General features: G+C 40.2%; 1 protein-coding gene and 1 pseudogene across 1 annotated transcript; one reads left to right on the forward strand and one right to left on the reverse strand.

Moving 5' to 3' along the window:
- The first annotated feature begins 1,833 nt into the window (after positions 1-1,833).
- LOC147640851 (histone H4-like) lies at positions 1,834-2,283 on the forward strand (annotated as a pseudogene).
- Positions 2,284-3,855: 1,572 nt separating this feature from the next.
- LOC147640852 (transcription factor MYBS3-like) lies at positions 3,856-7,038 on the reverse strand. The gene is made up of 3 exons (XM_086816016.1): positions 5,884-7,038; positions 5,441-5,649; positions 3,856-4,973 (listed from the first exon to the last, which is right to left on the reverse strand). The coding sequence occupies exons 1-3, from the start codon at positions 6,209-6,211 to the stop codon at positions 4,278-4,280; spliced, it is 1,233 nt and encodes a 410-aa protein (XP_086672142.1). The 5' UTR covers positions 6,212-7,038; the 3' UTR covers positions 3,856-4,277.
- Positions 7,039-16,190: the final 9,152 nt, after the last annotated feature.

Raw genomic sequence — 16,190 nt, forward strand, 5'->3', positions numbered from 1 at the left:
ACAATATTACTTGGCCATCCATACCATCTACTATCTTGCTAAACAAGTAGACCTGTTCAACTAGCTCTTGCAAGTTCAAAGCTTCATGCTAGCTATGCAACCCTTTTGTCAACTCACAGTGGGCTTCTACCACAACCATGCACACCTTGCAACATAAGTGGAGGTTTTTTCTCATGATAAATTACTCATTAACCTCTCAAATCATCGTGTTTTGTAGGTCTTTCTTTAAATAGTTGTTATGTAACTCACAACCACGCTTTCTTATATGTAAATCTCTTACGCTTTCTTAAACTCACAACCGCGCTTTCTTATATGTAAACCTCTTATGCTTTCTTAAACTCACCAACCACTTTTGTTGATATGCTTTGAGGTAGCATTGCAAGGATCCTCCTTCTTGTTGTTATAGAGTATGATCAAAGTCAAGTCTACTTAGTAACACTTGAAGGGTGCATAGGTCAGCACTATCCACTACCATATATTATAAGTCTTTGCTTGATCTTCTCTCCTATATTATGTGAGAGATTCCATTATAAAACATCATGCTTGAAAAGAGTAACAATGTCCACTAAGCCAATGAAGTAACCCAATGTTATCCACATCATCAATATTATAACCATATTTACACAAGCTCACCTTATGAGTCACGGTTTCATCCTTAAGAATTTGAGGTGATTATTGAGAACCATCTCTATATTAAGCTTCCCCTTAGTCCTCAAAAAGGATACCTAGTCTCTTATAGTAAGAGCAACTCAACCATTTCGACCTTCTCACATGGTTGCTTCAAACTCTCTCAATGCCTAGTATGAGTTATCGAATTGTAAGGTGACCTCAACAATGATAGTAGTGACGAAAAGAACATGTTTTACACCATTGTTCATTTTGAAGCTTTTCAATTATCTTTCTACATATCATTTAGAATCTGATTGTATAACAAAGAATACAGGATTTAGAATCTAATTACAAGCCTTTCTTACAAGTATGTTGGAGTCACATTCACCAAACGCGGGCCTTAACTATATTCATTGGTAACCTTGTCAGTACTATGAGAATCCAATTACAAAAATCGACCTCACAAATCTAGGATATTACGTTTACAAGAACAAGAGTATTCTTCAAAAAAAGGCACATTCTTTGGGTCTCGTAATTTAAGTGTGCCAACTCTCCACCCACATGAAAGTGTGGTTATACTATTATATATATGTATATATTAATTGTGTATTTATAAAAAAATTGTGCAATTTTGTCACCCATTAATTAAATTCGCAAAGTAACGTACTACTCAGGCTGAAAGTTGAAGGCTTACCCTAACTTTCAATTTGAACTAACTGGCCTTTAAAAATTAACTAAATATATATGTTTGTGTAAAATTTAAAAGAATTATTTAAAATAGTGGCCTTCTTTTGCAACCCTATTTTCAAGAGCTTTGATGCCCTATGAAGGCTTCAAATTTCAACACTGATTATTACGGTCTTATTTACTAATAATAAGCACCCCAAACGTTTTGTTTGGGTTGAATAAATTTCAACACTTAACTGTCTTATTTACTAATAATAATGTATATATATATTTTCGAGCCGCTTGATAAAATTGTGCGCCTTAAAGAGCGGCAAGGAATCGAGGCCGTCGACGAAATCTGCATCTAATGGCAACCAAATGAGTGCAGCGGATTCTATCCGTGCCGAAAAACTCATATCACCGTTGGATGTAGACTCAATCGAACGGCGACAGGTTATCGCCCCAAACAACTCTGTCAATAAAATTGGGAAAGAATTATGTGATAGAAATCTGCTCCTTCGTGTTCACCGCTTCTCATTAACTAAAGGCTTTATCGAAGCTGCCGCCATGTCTGGGCGGGGCAAGGGCGGCAAGGGGCTGGGCAAGGGCGGTGCGAAGCGGCACCGCAAGGTCCTACGCGATAACATCCACCCAAGGCATCACCAAGCCCGCCATCCGCAGGCTGGCGCGCAGGGGAGGAGTGAAGCGTATCAGCGGCCTCATCTACGAGGAGACGAGGGGTGTTCTCAAGATCTTTCTGGAGAATGTCATTAGAGACGCTGTGACGTATACAGAGCACGCTCGGCGAAAGACGGTCACGGCCATGGATGTAGTGTATGCCCTCAAGCGCCAGGGACGCACCCTCTACGGCTTTGGCGGTTGACTGTGTCCACTGACACCTTGTTCCCTAATTCAATGGTGTTTCTGACACCACTCTCGCTTTGCTATTTATTGGCTGCTGTTTCTGATCCATTAGTTCTAAGCTAATGTTAATTATAAGCGACCCAGCGCTTGCGTAGGGCTACGTTGGGTAATTTGCAAAATCTCTCATTTGAACATTTATATAAATTTATGATACTTTTCGCTTCCTTTTCTATGGAAGTCCAAGAAGCCAGGATGTCTCGCTTGCTCAATTAGTACTATGATAGTTATCCTTAACTTCCATCTTAAAATCCATCTTAATATGCATGATCCATCAAGGTATATATATATTAAAATCCTCATCCTCAATAATCATGCAATATCCATTAACTCATCTTGCAACACATTTAGATTCTGGAAGAAATGCCCTCAAATATACAATGTGCATATACTCTCAATAAATACTATCTTCCATGCGTACATCTCCTTTTCTTGCTACAGCTTGTGGATACGAGTAGTGGCAGTTGTAAGTCTGTTTGGAGCTACAGCTTGAAGAACCTACAACGTATGGCTCATTGAAATGGAGGATGATGGCAAGAGAAATGGAGTTGTCAATGCAATCAATTAAGCACCATGAAACCCGAGCCCCTAAATGTCATGGTGGTGAAGAGGAGCAAAGCATAATCATATGCTACAGGAAAAACAACTAGCATAGGCAAAGAAGGCTACTTGTACATGAGATCTGGTAGGACTCATAAGAGAAACAGGGGAGCAAAGCAATGGTAAGAGTTGAACACTAGCATAAGGCAAAGAAGCCACTTGTCTAAAGGACCTAATATAGTATGTCCATCAATAAGTGAGATACAAAAAAAAGCAGCAATATTTTTCGTGTTTGTTTTAAAAATGCAGGATTCTCGCTTCCTCTTCTCCCCACACTGATCTGAAAAATTCTAAAATCAGTTGGCTTGGTTAGAAGCTCATTTTTTTCTATAAATAGAAGCCCTCCCTCTCACACACCACACACACACACACACACGCAAAACCTTACATCTCACTCGATAAATGTCTTGGTGATTACCAGAAGAAGCCTAATACCAATAGAAACTTGGTCTATCTCATGGACATGCTGTAAAATCCTTTCAAAAATGAGCCTTGAAAAGAGTTGCAAACAAGGTGAGTTCTAACCAGTCTATGCATTGAGTCCCCTGAAGAAAAGATATAGCTTCTTACACAATTCCATGGGCCTGCGTCACTTTGATGTCCCATATCATTGAAGCAGTGTGAAAGCTTGCCTTCAACACACACCAACCTATATTCTTGCCTTGTGCTTGGTATGAACATGTTTGCTTGCTTGGTCCAAGACAATACTTTCCCACACTACTGTGCCTCATAACCCAAACTCTCAATTATATAGTGATAACTATGTCTTAAATAGCTAGCTTGCTATGGATGGCCACTACGCCCTGTTTATCAATCTAGGAAAGATAACCAAACAAGCATTGGGTCTTGGAATCATTGACCGCTCATTGACCCAGCCCCCTTTGCCATCAGAGTGCTGCATCCCTAATCTGGTCTCCTTAACTTTGATGGATAAGTCTCTAATCTGTAGATTAATGTGTCCAAGTACAAGAAAGTACCCACTAGTGTATAACACATAGCATAGCAAAGTCACAACCTCTTAAGTGTAAAATAAAAATTGGACAAAAAAAGAAATAGTCAGGCATCGAAAAGGATCGTCTCAATTACCAAGTTCCAAATCTAAAGCCAGGTTTAGATATACCCTTCTTCCTCTTAACAAACAAGTGTGGATTAGGCGCACTAAAGAAAAAGGTGTATTCTGTTTCTACAGAACAATCAAATGCTCAGATGTCTAGGCTGCCCTCCTTACAAAACAAAAGGCATAACAGGTTTTCCTTCTAAGCAATCGACACAGAATATGCCCACCATCTTTCTCTAAGATTCTGCAGTGTTCCTTTTGTGAGAAATAAATTGTTTGAATGTGGTCAGCTATACTAACTAATGTCTAGACAGGCCAATCAAATGCCCCAAAATCCATATATACAACCATAAGGCTTTACTCCTGGGGGCTTCCATACAGTCTCAGTTGGGCTTCCAGGCTCACCCCAAGGTCCCAATACATCTCAGGGCACACTGATTGCATTGCTCAAGCTTCCCTGTCCCTCAATTTCTCTATTTCTGGAGGACGATGATGCTGTATGAAAAGCTGAATGCCTTGAGCCTTCCTCCAGCAGCTTATAGGATAAGGGTGTCGGCTCCATCACAGGCCGAGTAGTATTGATGGACAACTCTGATAATTTTGTCGTCTCATCTACCTTTAGAGGAGGTCTTGGAATGATTGGAGTAGGCTTCACAATCTTGGACTCTGTAGACCATAACTTTTGATTTGTGGTGCCATATAGCCTTTGCCCTGGCCACATTGGTAGCAGTGGAAATTGAAGGGCTGATTGATTCAACCCTCCCTCTGTATCATCGTTGACTTCTGGGACAGATTCCATCACGTCTACACCCATTGGCAGCTGCAAGATACCATTTTCAACCATGTCACCCATCTCATTGACGTCCAAATCTTTGTCCTCAGCAGCTTTGCCAACATCTTCTGCCGCTTCAGAGACCATCATGGGCACAGATGCAAGAGAGAGTCGATGTATGGGCATAGAAAAACCTCCAATAGGATAAGCGTGACGAGAGAATTGAGATGCCTCCATGCCATGGCTACTTCCGTATGGAATACTTTGACCTAGACTTAGCTCAGCACAGACATCAGCCTCATCACAACCGGTCTCCTCCAGCACAGGTTCTTCAAGAAAGCTTGACACCTGCAACAGATATTGGACACAGAGAGTGCAAATGAATGAGTTTACACAGACAAGAAAAGAGCTGTGTATTAGGCATATAGTGAATAAGAACAGAGTCTCACTCACTGGCCATGCCATTGTGCAAACTACCCATTTGCCAATGCACAGGCATTCAAATGCACGAGCACAGTACAAGAAATATATAACACAATGGCTAGACAGAGGGGAAGCGCACAGGACACATAAACACATAGGCACAAATATATATGATATGATGGCCGGCCAAAGAGCACGCACAAAACAGAGTACACACCGTTAGCTTCCACCCAAAGTGTTGAAACAAGCAAGCTGGAGCGTCTGACAATGATATCAAAGGTGAAGGATCAAATGGGAGATTGGCATAATAAGCAGTCACTACATGTGCAAGAAGAAAAAGCATATGCAACACTTCAACAGCCCAAACAAGTGTATTCAAATTGGCCACATACCGTTTCAGGTGTGATGTCAAACAAACTGGACCTTCGCCTCCTTTTGTTCAGGTTGTTCTGCCTCAGGAAGTACTTCTGAGCATGGCTAGCAACTTGGGTGGGTGTCCTGGTCTTCACAAAGTTGCGGGAAATTCCTCGCCAGTCACCCTTTCCGAGCTTCTGAAGCCCTAGCAAGAATGTCCGGTGTTCTTCCTCTGTCCATGGTACTCCTGCAGCATTTCAAACATGTGATTGATAACATTTTTTTCAACAATCAGAGCCTTTGCTGCAAGCTCTGAGCAGCCGCTCCCCTCCCCACCCCCTTCCTTTGTAAATATCATCATGAATTAGAAAGAAAAAATGGTAAACCTTCAGAGTTTTGCAAACCTTGGCAATAGAGATCGAAAAATAAATTAATGCCAGAACCAGATTTTGGAAAATATACTAACTTTCACTTCCATTACCTTTCTTCCTTTCGCGGGAGTTACTGCTGGTGTGGACGAGATCATCAGAGGCGTAGCCCTCGACAGTATCACCCAAATCAGGCTGTTCGAGGGGCGAAGCTGTGGGGGGAGAGGCCCCTCCATCAAAAGAGCCATAGTTGCACAGATTGCCCATACTGACGCTTTTCCTCATAAATGTAGAAGATGAAGATGAAGACTCTGTAGCAGCAGCAGGCGATGGAGACTCTGCAGAGAAGCGCACCCCGAAGAGCTTGAACCCTCCCTTCATGTCCAGGCATGTCCTGGAGTTGTGGCCATTGTGGCCGCAGTGCGAGCATCTGCGCGACATGGCCGCAGACAGAGACCCTAAAATGCAGCCACAGGAACCCTACAATGCAGAAACAGAAACCCTAAAACGCAGAGAAACCGTAGGGAGCTCCTCGAGAACCGTACACCACCACAGAAAACCTGTGATAGATTTGAATCCTAAGATCGCCTTCAGGTCCTCCGTCAGAGCAAACCACAAACACGCAGAGAGATGGCTATCGCCGAAGATAAGCTCCTCGATGACTTGGAAAACTAAGGACTCAGAATCAGCCCTAAAATCGGAAACCCTAAGGTTTGATGCACAGAGGTATGGCTATGGAGGAAAAGCTCCTTACAATCAGAGAACTAAACCTTAAACAAGAAAACCTGCACCAGATTGGGATTCGAGAGTGAACCCTAATATGAGATGGTTCACAGAGTGAACCCTAATATGATGTTACAGAGTACAGAGCCATCCAAAGAGATGATGATCAACCACACGCAAAGATGGTTCGTGGATAGGCTTCCCTTACTCCTCAGAAAAATAAGTTATCTAGCAGCACAATAAATAAAAGAGCATCGTTCACTTCCTTAAATATCCTAATAATGAGGCTTGAATACTTCACTCAGGTGGCTTAATTAAAAAGCACTATTTTCTTTATCTATCCTCTACTTTATCCATTCATAATTTTCTCTACAAAAGTCTCTTCCTCATAGGCTGCCGCCTTAGTTTAAAACATGGGTTGGCCTCATGAGCCTCCTCGGTTAATTTTTTATGTTTGGTTACAAAGGTTTTCTATTTTCATCTACTCTTTTTTTTAAACATAATTATATTATATTTATAAACTGTGCAGAAACATATACATTAGTCTAAACATATACATTAGTCTACATATACATTAGTCTACATTTTATTGCGGCCACTCAAATCCTAATCACAGATCACTATTAAGTAAGGCACAAATTTGTGTGGTGTTTCCATCTACTCTTAACAAACAATACATTTGGGATATTTTTAGAGCCAATATAATGATCCCACCAACTACTATATGGCCACATGGTCTACCTCCATCTTGAGCCCACATCTTCGAGACATGTCAATAGTATCAATATCAAGCTACCCTTTCCCTCATCCAAGTTTTTGCCTTGCAATCAATTAGAAGGGTGGTCCTTTACACACCTTGTATGTATGGGCAAGGTTGTTTCTCTAGTAACATTTGCATCATATGTCCATAAGTGTGTGAAGGGCCCTAGATAACCATATGGGCTAGGACATGTGGACATGGCCTACCTTCCACCACTTTTAGCCTCTCCATTATTTTGCATCCTGACCTTTACATTTTGATATTTGATGACTACATCTCAACGCCTCTTTTTTAATCATCATCCCATCTTTCATAAACACTTTATCCACTCAATTATTACTAATCTCCTCCTTGTCTCGCATTGACTTACTCACATTAATCCTTTCTTCATTTGCAATTATGGAGCGTTAGTCCTCCTATCATGAGGTCATAGCAAGCACATACACAACAAAGGCTCCCTACCTCTCTACGACGATAGGGAGCTCGTCAAATGGATGAGTGAAGGTTGTAAGAGTCAATAGTGAAAATAACCCTTAACCTCTTGCGAAGCGTGTCCTCTTAAATCCTTAATCCTCCTCTTATAGGCTTAGCTCATTTCTTATACTCCTCTTCTAGCCTTAGCCCATCATCTTCATCTTCTTCTTAAGTCTTCATCCACACTTTATCCACTTATATAGCCCCCCCCCCCCCCCCCCCCTTCTTATACTCCTCTTCTAGCCTTAGCCCATCATCGTCATCTTCTTCTTAAGTCTTCATCCACACTCTATCCACTTATATAGCCCCCCTTCATAATTGAATACACCTCCCCTTCTCTCTTTAGAGTTTTACCCCTTTCTAAGTCTCACTTTCATGGTTGTTCTTTGTTCCCATCCTCACTCCACTCCCTTTCTTCATAAGTCTCTCATGCTTCACATTAGCCACTATCCATCGCCCATTGTATCCTCCCACTTGTCTAAATACCTCAGCAATCTTGTCCTTGAAAGGCATATGCCACCTTTTGACACTCTACCACACTTGTAAACAAACAAAAAAGCATTGCCAGGTGGTCAACACTTTAAAACAAAACAAGAAAGCATTGCCACATGTACTTAGAAGAATCTCTCTCAAGTCCTTTAATAATTAGATCATGATTCATGTAATCTTGTTGAACTATATAATATTGAGGGTCTTGCTCAAATTTCCATGTGCATGGCACACCTCTTTAATGTACTCAAATTCAAATTGAGGCATCTATGGGGCCATTAGCTGGATTTTACATAGCTGGTTGCAACTTGTTATATAAGTGCAAAAAAAGATTCATTATAATATCTTTCAAAAGATTGTCCAAAATGAGTGTACACACATATTAAGAAGATAATATCTAGGAAAGATGCCCAATGTCTTTTATTTAATCTATTAAGCAATGTTGTTTGTAATTGTGGCCCACATCAAACTATTCTATGCTCTAGCATGTGAAAAGTTTTGTATAAGAGTCATAGTGTAAACTTAAGACATATCTAAATTCCTTTTTTGCACTCAAGCTTAAAATGGTACAATCTTGATGATTGATATATGATCTAGACACATGATTGTAAATTTCAATGTGTCAACTAATTAGGAAGAAGCACATAAGAAGATCTAGTAGGAAATATGTTATAGTACAAATTTGGATCATATATATACAAATTGACAATACAACTTAACAATAAAATAACTTGATTTTTTTGGGATCAATAATAAGTATATGTATTAATTGAAAGGTGAGTACACCACTGAACTAATTACATCCAAAACTATCTCAAACCAGCCCCCTACTTCTCACACTTCACTTCATTTAATAAGTTACACAATAAAGTCCATCTCTCCTCCTCTAAAAGAAAGCTAGAATGCTCCCAAGATATTTGATAACCCAGCATAATGCAAGCCTCCATCATATCCTCAGTGGTACATTCCCTGGGGGTTTGTTTTTCCAAAATGTCCCCTCTTTTAGACCAAATTATTTTAAAAGGATGTGATGAAGGCTCCATGTACTACTAGCATATGATCAACTTTCTTGTCCATTCTAAGAAAGATAAGAACACAAATGCATGGATGCACCCATGCATGTAAGCATGCATACACGTGTGGGCACACACACACACACACACACACACACACACACACACACACACAAATGTGCATGTACATGTGCACACACATATGTGTGAGTAGGTGCACACACATGTGTAAGCGTCACATGCATGCACACATACACATACACACACATGTGAATATGTGTTTTGTGCGCATATATGCATGCATGTCTGTATGTGTATGTGTGTGTGTGTGTGTGTGTGTGTGTGTGTGTGTGTGTGTGTGTGTGTGTGTGTGTGCATGCGCATACAAGTATGCATGTCTATGTACGCGTGTCTATGTTTGTATATGCACACATGTGCACGCGGTGTGTGTGTGTGTGTGTGCATGTGCATACATGTAAGCATGTCTATGTGTGTGTGTGTGTGTGTATGTAATGCATAGATGTGCACGTGGTGTGTGTGTGTGTGTGTGTGTATGTATCTGAGAGAGAGAGAGAGAGGGAGGGAGGGATTGTTTTATGTGTGTATGCACATGTGCATATTTGCATAAAAGTCTATGAGATAACTTAAAGAAGTTGTGGTGCTAGCTTAAGACACAACGTTTATGGTTGTATATGTAATTTCGGTTTGCACAAAGAGTGTGTGTGTGTGTGTGTGTGTGTGTGTGTGTGTGTGTGTGAGAGAGAGAGAGAGAGAGAGAGAGAGAGAGAGAGAGGAAGTGATTGTTTTATATGTGTATGCACATGTGCATGTGCATGTGTGTATTTGCATAAAAGTATATCAACTAACTTAAAGAAGTTATGGTGTTAGCTTGAGACATAATGTTTATGGTTGTAGATGTAATTTTAGTTTGCACATAGAAACCCTATCATACGATGTATTAAGTAAAAAAGTTGTGGAAAAGGAGTGCATATTCCACATCTTGGGATATCTCTGTTATTAAATGGTGAAACGGAACATCTCTTATAAATGACACCAAAATAGCTACAAATTAAGTACGGTGAGATTCTTTACAAAACATAACTTTACTTCTTTAGAGAATCTATAATGTTGATATAAAATTACTTCTTTAGGGAGTCTATAATGTTCATATAAAATTACTTCTTTAGGGGTCCATATCGTTGATGTAAAATTTACGGGGTCTATAGTGTTAAAATTCCATCATGTCTTGTTTGGTATTTAAAGCATTCATGTATGTGTTTTTTATGCACACAATTCCTAAAGAATAGTACAAAAGGTGATGGTGTCATCACATGAAAAAGATATAAGTAATGTTTTAAATATTAATTATTCAAGAATCAATGTGGCTACACATCACTATTGGGAACTTAAAAATGATTTTAAAAAATAAAAGTTTTTTTATAAAATTATTTTTTCTAGTATTACTAAATTACTTCGCTATCCACCCCACTAGCCAAGTGTACAAACCATGGTACTCATGGCAAAAAATAAGAGAATTATTCCATAACATTTTTTTTAATATAAGAAAAGTATACTTTATAAATTTGCCTAAAAATCAATACTTAAAAAAGACTATTTCCAAAAACCAAGGGAAGATATAACATATTCATGTAGCAAAAGGTCTCTTTTAGAGATTTGAGATTTAGATTTGTCTTTGTTATAAGCATTAATAATAATGCCTATGAGTGGAATAATTTTAGAAATACCTTTTTGTGCAAATTGACATGAATTTATGTAATTCTATAATTTGAGGAATTGCATGTTCTCTTGTAAATATTTAGAACATTGTTCACTCTTATACTATGCCTATAATAGTTGCTATTTGCATGCAAAGAACTTATGTGTGTGATTAGGTTCCCTTGCTTGAGTGATTATTTCCTTGGAGAACCTAGGGACTTAGCCATGTGTTTGGGTATGAGATTAGACTATCTTTGCTTGAAATCCTTTGAGGGTGTGGGATTGAATTTGGCTACAAAAAGTGTTTACTAATTTCTTCATACTTGAGGGGTTGCAAAAATAGCTCAACATTTTGGATGCAAATCTTGATAAACCAAAGTGATGATCTTTAGGGGATGTAAATCTTGATAAACCAAAGTGATGATCTTCCATATCTCTAGGTTGGGAATGAGTAGGCATACTTTCACTTATGGGAAAAAAATACAAGGAATTGGTGCACTCATGCACATATCTAGGAGCAATAAAATTTTTAATACCTATATTTTCTCTAGCAATAAATGCACATACCTAGGTTGGGAATGAGTAGGCATGCTCCTAGATATGTGCACTCATGCACATATCTAGACTCAATAAATTTAAACTACCTATGTTTTTTAAATTTTACATTTTTTAACACAATGGTTTAGCCCTCTCTTTTATGTATACATGTTTAAATTTTGAAATTCGAACCCACCTATGTAAATTACATACATGAATTATATTAAATAGCTATTTGTTTAATCTCCTCCTACATGTTTACATAGGCATGTAAGTCCCTTAATTAATAAAAAAACCTCCATTAATTATCATGCTATGTTACATATATATAAGGTGAGCCCTTGGGGGATCAATGTGCATAGGTTCTTTGAAGTGAGGGAGAAGTCTTAAATAGGGAATAGGGAGAGGTGGTAGAGAAATAGAATATTGTGAGGTTGAAGGGGGTAGCTGAGAAGTATGTGGTTGTGGTTGAGATAAAGAGGGGCATGTTTCATGGGTTGACTGCTCATGGTACCCTGGTTATTTGCATCTTTGATGTCTTTGTCCTTTTTATCTTCTCCTTCCATGTGACATAAGTGCTGTTGAGTGAGGTCTTGTTTGTCTATGTTTATTTAGGGTTTTGGACATGGGAATCATCAAAGGTTTCCTTGAGAGTACTTAGTCTCATTAATGACTGTATAATTATAAAATGAAGGGCTTCTAATCCATTGCTGTTTCATTGGCAAGCAGGGTTTGCAGGTTTGATTTAACCCTGATGGTTGTTATGTTGAAGACTTTAAAGACAAGTGCAGGTTGGTTGCAAAAGGCAACAGAGTGGGCAGAATGTTTACATTGAATGTAGACAGTGCAGGTTGGTTGCAAAAGGCAACAGAGTGGGCAGAATGTTTACATTGAATGTAGACATGCTTGAAATGAGTGCTGCGATGTTTGATTTAACCCTGATGGTTGTTATGTTGAAGACTTTAAAGACAAGTGCAGGTTGGTTGCAAAAGGCAACAGAGTGGGCAGAATGTTTACATTGAATGTAGACAGTGCAGGTTGGTTGCAAAAGGCAACAGAGTGGGCAGAATGTTTACATTGAATGTAGACATGCCTGAAATGAGTGCTGCGATGTTTGCAAATGGTTCAGGAATTGTTGCAGACACAGACATTTGGCATAAAAGGATTGGACATGTAAATGTGCAGAGATTGAAGTCTATGCAGACAAAAGGAATTGTGATAGGGCTGCCAAAATTTAAAGTGGAAGGTATGCAGAAAATATGTGAACCATGCCAATTTGGGAAGCAAACAAAGCATGTGTTTCCACGTAACAGATATGTGAGCAAAAATGCACTAGATGTTGTGCATTCAGATGTATGGGGTCCTACGAAGACCATATCTATGGGAGGCTGCAGGTATTATGTGACTTTCATTGATGACCACACAAGGAAAGTTTGGGTATATTTCATGAAGGAGAAGAGTGAGGTGTTCACTCACTTTCAGAATTTCAGAGTTTCAAACAGGGAAATATGTAAAGTGCCTAAGGTCAGATGGAGGAGGAGAGTACTTCTCCAATGAGTTCTCTGAATTTTTGAAGAAGAATGGTATTCGGAGACAGTTTACATGCAGATACACTCCGCAGTAAAATGGAGTTGCTGAGCGAAAAAACAGGCACATTGCTGAGATTGTGCGAGCATTGATAGAAGAGAAGAATATGCCGCATAGCTATTGGGCTGAGGCTATTTCTACAGCAGTATACATCATGAACATGACTCCAATTGCAGCCATACATGATGTAACTCCAGAGGAGAGGTTTACTGGCAGAAAACCAGATTTGTCTCATCTGAAAGTCTTTACATACATTGCATATGTGCATGTGCCAGATGAGCTGAGAACTAAGTTGGATCCAAAAGCTAAAAAATGTGTGTTTATTGGATACTCCCTTGAGAAAAAGGGATACAGGTGTTATAACCCTGCTACACGTGAGTTGAGGGTAAGCATGGATGTTGTCTTTGATGAGATGAGCAGCTGGTATGCTGCTGAAAAAGAAGCTGTTGGGACTGATGTGACTGGAAGTGTGGTTGCACAGAATGCAGGTCAGCAATCACAATCTTTGAGTGGACCAGGAGAGTCCTCATCTACTGGGTCTATTGATAGACCATGGAGTGCTCGGGGGGTTCACCTTTAAAAAATGTTGCATATCACGTGCGTTCAAGAGGTAATAAAAAACCCCCTCTACTTACATGTCACACGCTAATAAAATGACCCCTCTTTCTTAAGAAACTTACAACTTTTTTTCAAAATTGGATAAAAAAGCCCCTCCTGTATATGTAAACCTGTAACTTTTTGGAATTTAAATACCCCTCTTAGATGAACTGACGTGCTACACTTACATACTTTTAGGTGAACCCCCTGGGATGGAGTGGCAGGCTGCGTCATAATACCAGTCCTGCAAATGTGATTAGTACATCACGTAAAGGAAAAGAGAAAGTGGTTGAGCCCCTTGGTATGCCTGACATTTCTGCAGGGCATTCTCATGTTGATGGAGAGTCTAGTGGCTCAGACATGAGCCTTGATGAGGAGCTTGGGATCCCAGCTTCTATGAAAACACCTGGTGTAAAAAAGGCTATGGAAGCCATGAATGAAAAACTACGAAGATCAGGGAGAGTGAAGAACCCTGTGCAGAGATTTACATATGATGGTTATGTGGCACATCACTATGCATATATGACAAAGGTTCTGCAGGTTGTAGAGCCCACATGCATTGATGAGGCTGTTGGAAATGTGTGTTGGGAGAAAGCTATGGATGAGGAGATGGATGCACTATATGGAAATGAAACTTGGGATTTAGTGCAATTGCCTGAAGGCAAGAAAGCCATTGGATGCAAGTGGGTGTACAAAGTAAAACATAACAGTGATGGAAGCATAAACAAGTACAAGGCTAGATTGGTAGCCAAAGGATATGCATAGACATATGGCATTGATTATGAGGAAACTTTCAGCCCAGTTGCCACGATGGCAACAGTGAGAGTTGTGATAGCAGTGGCTGCGTCAAAGCAATGGTCTTTACATCAGATGGATGTAAAGAATGCATTCTTGCATGGGGATTTGCAAGAAGAGGTGTATATGCTGCAGCCACTTGGATATGAGGATGTGGGTCACCCCGAGCATGTTTGCAGGTTGAAGAAAGCCTTGTATGGCTTAAAACAAGCATCAAGAGCATGGTTTGACAAGATTTCTGAATATCTTGTCACTATTGGCTTTCATGTAGCCAATGCAGATTTCTCGCTGTATGTGAGACATGGTGATAGAGGGGTTGTGCTTGTTGTCATCTATGTAGATGACTTGATCATTACGGGGGACCATGATGCAGAGATCTTTGATGTAAAGATCTTGCTTAGATAGAAGTTCGAGATGAAGGATCTGGGGGAGCTCAGATATTTCTTGGGCATTGAGGTGATTAGGTCACCACATGGTATTGGATTACTGCAGAGACAGTATGGCTTGGACATGTCCAAGTATGGTATGATAGGCTATAAGCCTATTTCTGTGCCATTGGATCAGAATGGCAAGTTGAGTGCAAATTCAGGAGAGATCTTGGAGGATCCTACTATGTATAGGCACATAGTAGGAAGCTTGATATACATGACGATCACAAGACTAGATTTGAGCTATGCTATTGGGTTGGTGAGTCAGTTTATGCAGGTTCCACGAAAACCGTATTTGGATGCAATGAGACGCATACTGAGGTATGTGAGGTCTACTTTGCATTGTGGACTATTCTATGAGACTGGGACAGAGATATGTGTACATGGGTACATAGATGACGATCACAAGACCAGATTTGAGCTATGCTGTTGGGTTGGTGAGTCAGTTTATGCAGGTTCCACGGAAACCGTATTTGGATGCAATGAGACGCATACTGAGGTATGTGAGGTCTACTTTGCATTGTGGACTATTCTATGAGACTGGGACAGAGATATGTGTACATGGGTACATAGATGCTGATTGGGCTGGTAGTATCTCAGATAGGAGATCTACTAGTGGATTCATGTTTTCTTTGGGGAGTGTTGCTGTGACTTGGAGTAGCAAGAAGCAGCCTATGGTTGCTCTTTCCAGTACAGAGGCCGAGTACAGAGGAGCTGCTATGGCAGCATGTGAGGTAGCTTGGTTGAGAAAGCTACTTGCAGATTTGGGCCTATTAGTGGATAGACAAGTTGTCATTTTCTGTGACAACATTAACAGTATACAGTTGGCCAGGAACCCTGTCTTTCATGCTCGTACGAAGCACATAGAGGTCCACTACCACTTCGTCAGAGAGAAGGTCTTGGCAGGAGATCTTGACCTTGTTTATGTCAGCACAAAGGATCAGGTAGCTGACATCTTCACCAAAGCATTGGGTACAGAGAAGCTCCGCAGATTCAGGGCTTCGCTTGGTGTACATGAGATGGAGTTGAGCTCGAGGGAGAGTGTTGAGATATCGAGCTCGTCTAGTGAGGCGGTGGACACTGATGACCCGCCTGGGGGATAGGCCCCACACTTACACCACTGGCATGGTTGGTGAGATCTTGGGTGATATGCGGCCAGTGGGATGACAGGATGTGTGACAGCCATTCTAGAGACTGGCATAGTTATAGCGCCAGCTCATTTAGTCGGGTTCACACTATAGAGAACCCATGTATGTATTTGGTTGAGTACCTTTCATATTGTGTGTACTCTTATTCTTGTA

The sequence above is a fragment of the Cibotium barometz genome, chromosome 2 (genome assembly GCF_041138505.1).
Source record: "Cibotium barometz isolate CiBa-2024 chromosome 2, ASM4113850v1, whole genome shotgun sequence".
Classification (NCBI taxonomy): domain Eukaryota; kingdom Viridiplantae; phylum Streptophyta; class Polypodiopsida; order Cyatheales; family Cibotiaceae; genus Cibotium; species Cibotium barometz.